A 13,195-nucleotide genomic window follows, 5' to 3' on the forward strand; every position below is an offset into this window, starting at 1 on the left:
CGCTTACAATCACTTATCCACTGCATCTTTGTCCCGCTACCTTTCAGCAATGTTTGGGTATACATGTGGTATTTATATAGTATAATCAACATTGGAATGACACCCCAGAGCACTCTTTTAGATTCACTAAGATTTAAAAGTGCTCTAAAAATATTTGTTGCATTAGAAAGACTCAAACGGAAATAATTTCTCTAGCTCTTGTTTCAGCAAGGGCAGTGTACGTCTTGAAATCTCTGGCTTAAGCATTAATGGTAATCCGTACCCCCCCCAAAAACTTCACCGAAAACAAAAAACACATTTATGCTCCTAAAACATAAACCTGAGAATATAGTGGACTGTAATGCTTTGGAACAGAAACAATCTTTAAAAAAAACACTGCCAAGTGCCAATGTGTTTCGGAAACAAGCATGTGTTGAAGTTTAAAGAGAAAATAAAAGACTACTCAAAACAGTTTTTAAAAAAGGCAATGGACCAAGGTCCAATCACATTTATTAGCAGCTTGGAAGACAAAGCACAATTTTAACTTCCCTTTTGGCAGGAATCATTACAAGTGTATTGGTCCAGAGATTACAAAAGCAGCAGAGTATGGAATACTGGGGAATGGTGTACACCAAGATTGATGGAGAAGGCAGGCTCCTCAGCATTTATAATGCCTGTGGCATACACAAATCAAGACAGGCCAGAAAAAGAGGGTTTACCCACATGAGTGGCCAGGTACTGTGTGGGCTTTTCAGACCTGCACAAGAGCAAAGGGATGATCAAGTTAAGCAGCACTTCAGACTGGGAAGGTCAAAGTCGTTTGCATGTTTTGTTTACATTTTTACCTGGAGGAGGGAAATGGTAATGAACACCTTAGAATATGATAATTTATCCAGCAAAGCAACACAGAACTGAGTAGTCTGCCCTCACGGGTCCCTCAAATGTAATGGAATGCTTAGCTTTTGGGGAGAGAGGGGAGACACTGGAAGCTGCAGAGGCTGAAAGATTATGCAGACTGAATGCATATCAACATCTGGCTCCACCATGCTGTGACATACAAGGCGCAGGGTAAGATGGGGATTGAAGTTCCAGTGGAATGTGGAGACAGTTCAGGAGTTGCAGGACTGGGATCTTGCCAGGTAGGAATGCAGTCAGATGAAAATGAGATGATTACGACTCATTCTTTGCTCAACTTCAGGAACTCAGTCATGGTGTCACATTCAATGGCATCCTTGAACATTTCGAAATCCTGTCAGACAGAAAGCACCATTAGAAAGGGTCATGCACCGTACAGTCACATAGCATATTAAGAAGATCTGAGAAACAGCCAGAAGGTACGTTGGATTCTACTGTTAGCAGCTGCCACACTCTAGTGATAGTTGCAGAGCGTCCCAGACTCCAGGGGTCAGCAGTCACCAATGTCAGTCTGCTCTGGGCACCTACAATGGCACCCAGAGAGATAACACAGATTTTCCAACACTTCCTGGAAAACCTGCACTACAATTTCCCCAGGCAGAGATAGGAGCGATACCATTGGCTTACAACACCAATTAGCATACCAGTGCAATTCAGAATGGCATATATTACTTGACTGGGCTTCAGCAAGTCTCCACAGGTAAAGCACATATCCCAGTACCACCTCCCAGGGATATTTCAGAGGCACACAAAGGAACCCCTAGCTACACAAAATAAGAACTACTACATTGTGTAGTGCGAGTAGCAGTATGTGGGTTGTATACAGGTCTACATAACACCTTTTAAATGGGTGCTCTTGGAGAGCATGTGGTTCACGTGTCTGTGGCAGAGGCAAGAAGGTGGTTAAAACTAGCACACACCCGGGAGATTGACTTACTCCAGTGTTGGAACAGTCAGATTCACATGCTTTAAATCATTCCCCGTCATGAAAGGAGTCCCTAGTATTTAAAAATAGTAGTAATAGACATAGTAGAAGTAATGGTACACCGATAGGTATAGACTAGAAAGGCCCAGGCCTCAGTTTATTAACTTATCATGGTCATTATTAAAAAAGAACCAAAGTTCTGCCTCAACCAATCAGCATCGAGTCACCCTCCAGAGGTCAGCACCTCAGATTTTCTGTTGCACGTTGTGCTAAGGGAGTCTCCTCTTTGCTCGGCTCAGTTTTTTCTTCTAAAGGACATTTTCAGGATTTCCTGTCAGTAAAGTACTTAAACCTCAAACTGATATCAGAGTGGATTTACTTATTTTTTGGGACTGAACTATGGCTGATAAGACTAAGAAGGCTCTCTTTAGAGAAAGTGCCACTTGTTTGAAGAAAAGGCTTTATGTAGAGGACCCTCATAAAGACTGCATTTATTGTTTTTACCCTTCTAATAAGGCTACAGACTGCACAATTTGTCGTACATTCTCAAATAAAACCCTGATGGACCGAGAAGGAAGTCTTAATTTGGTTTCAGAAGTTGAAAACTAGGTCTGATCCTGTATCAGATTCAGAAAGTGAGCAGTCAACCTCTTCTAAAGCTTCAAAAAGGTCTTCAAAATGACCAGGGATCCTTCACAGTCAAATAAGGAGCCTGCCAAGTTATGCACCATGAAGTCCTCTCACGAATCTTCCTCCGAGTGTAGTAAGGGCTATCACAAAAAAGAGCAACTTGCCAAGATTGTTTCTGAGCCAGATACACTTCTAACTCATCTAAAATTGACATTCAAAAAACTTCTGACAAGCCAGTCAGTTCTCTTGTGAAGGAGGGTGTTTCAACCATTTCGTCTAAGAGAGGCTGCTTTGCAGGCACATCAACAGCCATGTGTCCTTCCTTCTGCTGAAGCACTTGGCAAAATGTGCTTTGTGCCCTGAATTAGGGTGGGGGCAGTATCAGAAGTGTTATAATATCCGCTTTTAAAGTAGTCTTTAAATCCTACAAATGTGACAACAAATGCTAGCATACCATGTTTGCTAATGCCCTATCGGTGAAAAATAATGATTTATCTTCTACTAACCTGAAACCAGAGGTGTTTGCTTAAAGGAGCTATCAGGTGAACGGTGTTGCAACGGGTCTTCTAATACAAGCAGACATCAAGGTTGGAACACCGGTTATTTTTACACTGCTCGTTTCCAACTTCTACCATGCTGGATGCATCACTGACAGGAGCCCTGATGTCATCGACTTGTGCGATAGGATTCGCCTAGCACAAAGCATCCCACCCCACCTCAAACTTACCCCACAATAGTGGTCTCCATTGAAGATCTGGGGAGGGACAGCTTTTGGGTTCCCCGATTTGGTCCTCATTTCTTCAAGGAAGCTGTTGTCCTGGGAGATATCAACATACTCATATTGAATCCCTTTTGACTCCAGAATCCGGGTCATTTCTGCCTGCTGGGACTTGACCTGCAGTAAAAAGTATAGGGTCAGTTAAGGAGCATTCAGGTTATACCAGAACAAACATCTGACACTATAATGCTGCCATGTGACATTATGAATAATTATGGCGTCCCACTGCTATTGGACACTATTGTGGGGCCCTAGCAGCTCCCAGTTATCCTGCCACGGCACCAGATCAAACAAGTACTGGCAAAGCCAACAGGTCTGGATGTAAGGTACTAACGCATAAAGTGTTGGCATAATAGAGCGATATGTGCAAGGGGGACAAAGCAAGAGGAGACAGACCGCTATAGTTGGAAAGTTCATGCAGTTCAAGTCAAGCACACAAGTGGAGGAAGAAGGGTACAACTAAAATGCCAGTAGCTTTCAGTGAAAGATTAATACTCCACTGGGCGTTGGCAAGATGGGAGCCAATGGCTGGTCTTAGAAAGCTAGTGAGAGACCCAAAGCCCAGTCTATATATTGCTAGCCATACGTAATTTGACACCTGTGCTGTCAAAACCTAGGCTTAAAATAAAGGAATCATCGAAAAGCACCATGCAATACTTATTTTTTCCTTTAAAGCAAGTTTGAGTTTTTGGCATTTTAAAATCAAATACAACATCGGGCTAGACCAGACTAGCAGTCATAATTAGACCAACAATCGGAAATGGTCCACAAAAATGCTTAGCAATAATTTGGAGTTTGTAAAAAAGAGCCTATAAAAAAATATATAGTTTGGCATTTGAATGTATTTATTTATAAAGGTAGTCCTCCCCACATGGATTGATTCAATTTCCATTAACCACCATCCGATAGATATTCATCAAAATAACCATCCCTCTGGCCACAACTTTTACTACGTTGGCGGGGAGATCATGGTCTTCATTAAATAGGCAATTCAAGTAGGCTGCTGCTGTCCATGTCAAGTTTCCATTTCACCAGGATAGGAGGGATCACTTGCCTCCAAGAATGTGCTATATCCCTTTTTCTCAATGTTAGCCCTATGTTGTGTCGGGATCCCGCAAGGATAATGTGACGGGCCCGATCAATACGTGGAATTGCTTAATGCTTTGAGCCAGTAGGCCTATGAAATATGACTGAGACCGCATGATGTTTAGTATTGCACTCCGCTCCGGCAGGGTCTTGCTAGAGGCCACACCCAGCAGAACAGCATTTAATCTTAAACCCCACGTGGTTACAGGGTATACCACTACTGCTTGCATTAACAGGGGTGCAACCGCAACCCCTTGTGTTTAAACATACAAATTCAACATTAGTGCGCTCCAGTTACGTCACTGGAGCGTCACTATATTCCTCCCAAAAATACAGACACAGTTTTTAAAAAGTGAACAGAGGTCAATGTACAGCCTGCAGTTAAATACTAGCAACATAGATAAAGATAGATAGCAGAAAGCCCACAGTAACTACTGAGATGGCAGCATGTAACATACCTGATGACAGTAGTTACCAGAGACATGAAAGAATCACCACAATCACACCACATGATCCTTCAGCCGAGTTAACTGGACTGGATTGCCCCCAAATTCATACCTGGTGTGAGCACTGCAGCTATACTGAGGGGTCAGACAAACTGTCACATCGAGTATCTGGAGGTTCCACAGCAGAGCGAGGAGAACCATGTCCACTGTCAGTAGATCCAGGAGATCTAGGATCGGGGCTACCCAGTTCATAGTAATTGTCAGATTCCTCCATCACTGGAACACTCTTGTCTACATCCAGAGAATGACTACTACTTGGATGAAACCTCTGAACATGAAAATGTTCAAAGGAGATGGTTTCCTTCCTGCGACATGCAGTGATCTTGGTGCCATGCAAGGAGACAATCAATGGGATGCGCTCTAAAGGCAACTGGAAGTTACTGCCAGGGAATAGATCCTGAATCAGTACCAAGTCATCAACCTCCAGATTTGATACTTTGGCACAACGGCAACAGCTAACCCTGGCATTGTACTTAGATCTTATATCAGACTTGTTGGTCATCAATAGGATCAAGGACCCACTGGGGGATGGTGAGGTATCAAACCCAGGACTACACGACTCATAGAAAAGGCGCTCGTCTCAGTAGTCAAATGAAGAGGTTGGCGATAATCAAGGAGGAATTAATAGATCGCCAGCTCTGGAACTTGCTGACTAGCAGAGGCGATCCAAATAACCTTGTTTGAAGTTTACATAAACCTTTCGGCTTTTCCATTCGCTTGGGGTCAGCAAGGAGCGTTTTTTCTGTGAATTATGTCAAGTAAGGTTAGATATGAAGCAATTTCTTATCCTTGGAAGGGTGGGCTGTTTTTCCGTCCTTAATTCTTTGATCAACCCATGGGTAGCCATAATCTTCTCCAGCCTGGGCACTACCTCAGTAGCAGTCAGAAAGGATAAAATCTCCACTTCAGGGTATTTTGAGTAGTCATCAATCATGACCATGGTATGCCGACCGTCAGGGAGAAACCCAAAGTCAAGACTGGCACAGACCCAAGAACGTTGTGGTCCCTTTTCCATCATTATTGGAGAAGGTGAACTGGCATCACCAGATACCAGGTGCATGACCTGTCCAATGCCTCTACCATCTCATCCATCAAGGGAATCCAAACTTTAGTTTTCACCTGGTTCTTGGCCATACCTTGATTTCCTGCATGATCAAGCGATACCACCCAATCAGTGAATTTGCTTGGGATGACTAAACAACGTCCTCGCAAAAGACAGCTATACAGGTCAGCACTCTACTCCTGTCGAACAAGATATAGGCTTGTCATGACTCCAAGCCTCTGGGGTGAGCAGGGACCATTTGCTCTTGAATGCATGCCACAGATTGTTCCTCGCTGCTTCCAACATCTTTCTCATCCACTCATCTTGGCTAGTATCTTGACGTATAGCGTCCATGGAGAACGGAACCGGACCGTTCAACCACGTACCTTATGTACTCTTCTGTCTCATCGGCATCAAGCGTGGCAGCACAAGGGTGCCTCGACAAGGAAGCCACAGGATTGGGTGATCAAGGAGGTATTCCACCTAATTATACTCCTGTAACTGGAGCATCCACTTTTCAATCCGCAGAGGCAGTTTTGAAGCTGTACCTCTGAAACGCGGAATTAAAGGCTTGGGGTTAGTAGTGACAGTAAATGTATTGATATATTGTCTATCTACCTACATCCCCCAATGAATGGCTATTACCTTTTTCTCAATTTGAGAATATTGCTGCTCTGTCACAGTAAGGGATAGGCCCGCAAATGCAACAGGGGTCAATGGTTTATCTTCCGTATGGCGTTGCATTAACACTGCTCCCAGACCTTTGGGGCCAGCACCTACGGATATAGTGGTGTCCTTCTGAGGGTCATAGAAAACCAATGTCTGTCAGCAGACAAGCCATCTTTAGTGGCTTGAAAAGCTGCTTCTTGCTCTAGCCCCATGACCACAGGACTGATATCTTGGTAAGGCCTCTGAGAAGTTGTGCGAATGTTGAGGTACTTAATGAAATGACCACAGTAATGCAAGATTCCTAAAAAAACTGTACACCTCTGAAACAGTGGCCTTAATGTCCCGGACCTTATCTGGATCAGGTGCTATGCCCTCAGACAAGAAAACATTCAAAGAATTGAAGCTTCTGCTGTACAACTTGCACTTGCAGCAATGTAGAGCGAGGCCAGAGTTCTAAATTCTCTGTAATACGTTCCTTAGCCTCACATTGTGTTCTGGCAGTTTTAGCATACATCAAAATGACACTGCTGACAATGACGACCCCCGAGAGGTCAACAAAAAGCTCTTGAATAACGTTTTGAAAAGCTTTGGCGGCACTTGAGATGACGAAACTCAGTTGCTTGTATCGTTTCAAACCCACGTGTTGAGAAAGTTATGATATAGCGGGACTCCTCAGCAAGGACCAGATACTATGAACACAAATCCAGCATGGAGAACCAGCTGGCTTCACAGAGTTGACCAATCAAGTAATTTATTGTGGGTGTTAGTTCTCATTTATTGCCGCATTTGGCAGGCGCACAGTCGCACCTTACTGGGTTGTTTTGGCTCCCTTGCTACCACAGATAACCATGATAGGCTCTGTCATTTTTAGGTTTCGTGCCTAGTGATACACTGCGCATCAGTGTTCGTGCAGCGAGAGTCCTTTTGTCCAGGTTTTCAAAATGGACCCTGGAGATGAACACACTTGTGCGTGTTTTTACATTTGCGGCCTGCTATTGGCCTTTGCCTGCGTGTTCGGTTTAAAAAGAGCACACCATAGGCCAAAGGCAGGCGCATAGCTCCGCCCCTGGCCTATTGGTGTCTATTACACCATTTCTGGCATATGCTTTCAATTATCGAGCCCAGACACGGGTACGATAATTGAAAGCATATGTCGCACGCGCACCACTCTGTTCACAAAGGCGATAGCTTTCGGTTTCGCAATCGCCTTTCTCCTCCCTCCCCACTCCTCTTTGGTCCCCTCCCCTCAACCCCCTCCTCTCTGCCGCTGTGTTTCTTTATACAGCTATACATGCTTGGGCAGAAGCTTTTAAAACTGCGTTGGGTGATGTGAACTGGATGCGGGGGCGTCGAGCAGGATGCATTCTCCGTTCACTCATGTTCATTTAAAAAAATTTATTTTTATAGCACGGATGCCAAACGCACTCGCGAGAGTTTAAGCTATTGGCATTGTAGATGACAAGGTCTTGTATTTATCTATTTTCAATACAACACATAAATAAAAGGCATTGTCATTTACAATGTCAATAGATCAAACTCTCGTAAATGCGAGACCTATTGCATTGTAAAAGCTTGTTTCAATGATGCCTGCAGATTCACGTTTTTGTATTTACTTTTCCATGTGGGGTCTCAAATGAGCCGCAACACACGGGAGTGCCAAAAGCTGCACCGATTGGTCTATGAGGAGGTCAATCTCCTTGGCCATCAGGCATAGGCAAACACTTTAATCACAGCCTGGTGTAAAGGTGGGGTCACAATAAGATTCAGAGGAGATTAGGTTCATGGACGGCCCAGTATCCACCACTGCTAGCTTGGGGTTATCCCCAGCACTTATTTGGCATTGCGGCAGGCGATGTGGGGTCTGAGAGGCCGTGTCAATGGTGAACACAAACTGGATGGTATGTTTTTTGCTCTCATTATTCAGGTCAGTGGTTCTTGCTTGTACTTCAGGCACAGGGTTCATGGTTATGCATGCACTTTTCCTGACTGGCCAACCTTCATAATGTGGTTGATCTTACCACACCCAGCACACTTCTTGCCTCTTGTGGGCCCTCTAACGGGCGATGGGTAGGCCCTGGATCAGTCTCACGTTGGGAGTCGGAGCAACAGCATTGACTGGTTCAGTCTTTACTGGCTTGTGTAAAGCAAATTCCACATGAGCAGCACAAACTTGAGAGTTTCTTGGTCCGGCCTTTCGTTAGGATGTCAGCTAAGGATTTCCCTCACCCTTCCAGTTGTGCGAGTCAACGAAGCTTCGTGAGCAACCCTTGAATTAGTTGGCCCCTTATCTCCTCTCACCTGCAAAACCACAGGTGCTGGCCAATTCCTTCAAGCGTCCATTGAACTGGTCAATAGATTCATCTGCCTGCCAGAATAGGAACCTCCTAATCCTGGCTCTCCATCGCTTCAAAATGAGTTTGGAGAGCTGCAATGAGAGTCAGGTGCATCTTGGGAGCAGCTTCGATGATTTACTTGGAAGTGTTATGAACATCCTTGCCCCATAAGTCTAAAATCATTGCTCTTTTCTGTGCATGGTCCACTTTAGTAGCTTCAAAAAAGAGAAGCACTCGTTAGTCCTTCCACCTGGGTGCTTGCGCTAATGAGGCACCCTCAACTATGATTGGTTCAATGGCTGGGATATTGGCCATGTTGCAGTGGTTGAAAATGGGGCAGGTACAGAGTCCCTACTTATATTTCAGTGAACCTAATGGGCAACCCAAGAGAGAGAGAGAGTGTGAGTGAGTGAGAACTCAGTTATCCACGACTGCTAGCTCTCAAAATAAGCAGATGCTCCCTTACACAAGACCTCCACCATTAACTTGCAGCTGTGGCATACACACGTGGCAAGCATGCTGGACTGATCTGCTTCCCCCATGCAGGATCACCGTTTACATTTTGCACTTTGAGCATGCACACGAGGCAAGCATACTTGACAAAACCAGTAGGGGCACACACCTCGAGCCTTCTACTTTCGCTGTTGCCAACAGCAGGCTTCAACGGGACCTCAGCGGCTACCAGAGAGAGGCATACCACCCTTCGCAATCTCAGGCTCAGGGGCTGACACTACGTCGTGCGCAAACCGGGAGCAATCCGATTGCATGGAGATACACACGCTTGGCGATAATATTTCGCATCAGCACACCCACATGAGCACCGCGCACCCAGCCAAAGCACGCAGCCGTCACTTTTGGGGCTAGATAAATGACCTGCTCTTCGCCAGTGTTGGGATCCTGCAATGATAGTGTGACAGGCCCCTGGTCACAAAGTGGAACCGCTTATTGCATAGCACCAGTAAGCTATATAAAATAGGACTGAGACCGTGTGATGTTTGGTATTGCACTACGCTCCGGCAAGGTCTCGCTATGGGCCAAGCCCAGCAGAATTCAGCATGTATTCTTAAAATCCATCTGGTGACTGACTATGCCACTACCACCTACCTGCATTAACAGGGGTGCAACCGCAAACCCCCGTGTTTACACACACAAATTCCACATTAGTGTGCTCCAGATAAGTCACTAGAGCGACACTACTGTGGAGAAGTGTGGCTCAATGGTTAGAGCGGCAGACCCTGATGCAGAGGTCTAGCCCGGGACTAGGGTTCAATTCCCTGCCTCGGCGGGTCTTGGGCTCAAAAAATTCCACGGACCTGATAATTCTCGCCTCGGTGCCTATTCCAATCATGGAGTCCCACTCTGCAACTCTGGGCAATAGCTTGCTTAATCTCCACAACGGCCCCCACAACGCTAAGGATGCTTGACCTCCACCTTGGGGGTGCCCAGGAGTGGACGCCTCACAGGGAAAGCCAGGATGGGTTCCACAGCGGTATTCGTACAAGCGCCTTGAGACCCTTGCGGGTGAGTAGTCCGCTATACAAGTATCAATTTGCATTTACTGCACTAATTGTAGGAGAGTTCTCTGCATTTGTATAACTCTTTGAGTAGATTTAGGATAAGAGACTTTTGGGGTAAATTCCAGCAAGCCCTGCAATATGGTACAAAATGTTTAAGATATTTCCTCCCAAAAATGTCTCTAGCTTGGACATGAACATACATTATTAAAATCTGTCTCAACAGCACATCTGAGGCATCGCCGTTGCGCGAAAGAAATGCGGGCCCAAGAGTATGTCACAGTTGATTATATCTAGAAAATTGGGTATGCGCTGGTCTGAACTACTCTGAGAATTTTTTTTTTAAATGTCATCACCTGAATTGTACCTTCAAGAACAGAGATGCCTAACATGTTTGCCGATAAAACCCTTCAGCTTGGATACCACGTTTCCAGCGTCCACATAGGATTCTCCGAGTGTGAGCACCAGCATAGGGTCTCAGATTTTAAGCAGGCACCCCCACTTCCCTGAAGACTGAGGCCAAGCACCAACAACCTGGGAGATACCCTGAAACAGTAGAACAGGGAGATGGGTTTCAGTGAAATCATGAAAAATACCTAGTCCCTGTGTCAGTAGTAAAACTGAATGTATATTTGAGGTGCAGTAGGCCCCTCAGTCCTCGGGCAGATATCCAGGTGGAGAAGTTTTAAGTGTGGGTAGGTCTTTAGAGGATCACAACGAAGCGTATGTGTGGTGATCTAAGAAGGGGTGTTCAGTGTTGCCACATCCGGTGGAGTTCTTCGGTGTTTAAGTTCCCGAGTGGACAATACAGTGACCAGAATGTTAAAGCCAAAAACCGGGACATTCACAAAAATAGAAGGACTACAATTTTACTTCAAGCGATGAGAGCGCTACTAGGCAGAGTATTACAGAACGGGCAGTAAGAACATACATAAAATGCAATGTTTAAACCCAGTAGCTTGCTCGTTAATTACACTGCTATCTTGAAACAACTGATAGCTATCCCTGCTTTGTTAAAAATAAAAAGAACACCTCCCACCATTTTCAGTCGACCCTCTTTAAAAACCGGGACATAACTAAATTTCTTGAAATGTGCTGAGACATGGTTAAAAACTGGGAGCGTCCTGGCAAAACGGGGAAGCCTGGTCACCCTACGAATACAGTCTATGAGCAGCAGGATGCTGTAACGTGGATAATCAGGGAGGGAAAGGGGTGTGTCAGATGTTGGGTTGACCCTCTCCGCTGACCCAAGGACCGACACTCTTACCGAAGATCAAACGCTGCTGCCTCAGTCTCAAGATGCCGCCCACAGCGAGTACTCCCTTTAGGTGTGTACCTTCCAAGGCTCATCTGCCACACAGACAACGCACATTATGATCTCTACTCTCCGCTTCTTACGCGTATATCACTCACCTCCCTTGAGGCCGTCACGGACGTGCAAAACACTTTCAGACTCATGTTCTTCGCTCTTGCACCGTATCCGTTGCCGCGCAAGCTTGAGACGCTGATATGCTTCCGGCCTCGCCCGTCACATGACAGCCGTGACCAATGCGGATAAATGACCGTGGAGAGAAAGGAACGGCAGCCTGAACCTCGAACAGAGACAAAGGACCAACACGCCAGGTACGGGCGTAGTGCGCATGCGCAGGCGGAAGCTTACCGAGAATTTTTTTGTTTTTATTTTTTTATTTTTTAGAGTTTTAGAATAGCTTGACCTAAAGATATATGGCATCACTGATCATCAGAGCGCTTTATATGCGCACCAGTTTTGTTACTGATGGACTCATTCATGTTTTTTTTGTTGGTCGCGAGGAGATTGGGTGATTTGCGCAGAATCACAGGATGTTGAGCTCCTAATATTAAATGAAGTGTTAATAAATATCTTTGCACACTCTATGACGGGTGAGCATTCGAAAAGTGCTGCTTTCACTTGCGTTCTAATCACAGGATAAACTGCCTGATGTGAGCGCCACAACATTTCAATTTTCCAAATGTAGGATACAGGCTAAGAGTGACAGAAGCAGGGCTATAGTTTACCATATCTGACATCCTTTCTTCCTGTACTGAGCCATCATTTCATTAGGCCTTGAACTGTGCCACTTATCTCTTAAGGGTGCAGAGTGCATGGAAAAAGAGCAATCGTTATTTTTGCTACTGAAGTTGTGACATAACTGTCTGTACCAGCTTTCACTTGATGTGTTTAGTTTAAAACAATAATATAGTGCGAAAAAGTGGCTCTATATACTGGACCAGAATGAGGTACAGTGTGTATAGAGTCCACAAACCCCAGAGGTATAACAGAGGTTAAAGTCAGGACTGACCTTACTCTCAAAAGTGGTTGCTTGGTCGAGCAGTAAGGCAGTACCAGAGGACAGTGTAAAGCATTTGTTGTACACACTCAGTCCATAGCTGCCAAGGTTTCCGATTGCTATGTGTGACATTTTTATAATGTCAGTGTGATTATGAGTGACATTTCAACCACTATGACTCTTTTCTCGCGAGCAGGCTCAAACAGTAAAGACAAGGGAAATGTATCTAAACATTAGAAATGACACCCATTTGCGCAGCAATAAACTAATAACATCTTAAAACTGCTGCCAACGACAGAAATGGAAGGGCACTAACATAGTGCCCTTTTACACTGATCGTAATTTGGGGAACATGCAATGCATCTTTGGTATATTAGAGTTCTTTTAACAGGGATATTTAGCCCTTCCTATGTGCGAAATAACTGTGATAGCTTTAATTTTATAGTAAAGTCACAAAACTACACTGGTGCACCTAAGTGGGGAAAAATAACAAAAAAATGCAGCTGTCG

General features: G+C 44.9%; 1 protein-coding gene across 1 annotated transcript; it reads right to left on the bottom strand.

Annotated features, from left to right (window-relative positions):
* Positions 1-451: 451 nt before the first annotated feature.
* On the bottom strand, positions 452-11,976 carry SH3BGRL3 (SH3 domain binding glutamate rich protein like 3). The gene is made up of 3 exons (XM_086957633.1): positions 11,791-11,976; positions 3,177-3,344; positions 452-1,228 (listed from the first exon to the last, which is right to left on the bottom strand). Exons 1-3 carry the CDS (start codon positions 11,833-11,835, stop codon positions 1,157-1,159), a joined length of 285 nt encoding a protein of 94 aa, XP_086813759.1. The 5' UTR covers positions 11,836-11,976; the 3' UTR covers positions 452-1,156.
* Positions 11,977-13,195: the final 1,219 nt, after the last annotated feature.

Source organism: Lissotriton vulgaris, chromosome 2_1 (genome assembly GCF_964263255.1).
Source record: "Lissotriton vulgaris chromosome 2_1, aLisVul1.2, whole genome shotgun sequence".
NCBI lineage: Eukaryota > Metazoa > Chordata > Amphibia > Caudata > Salamandridae > Lissotriton > Lissotriton vulgaris.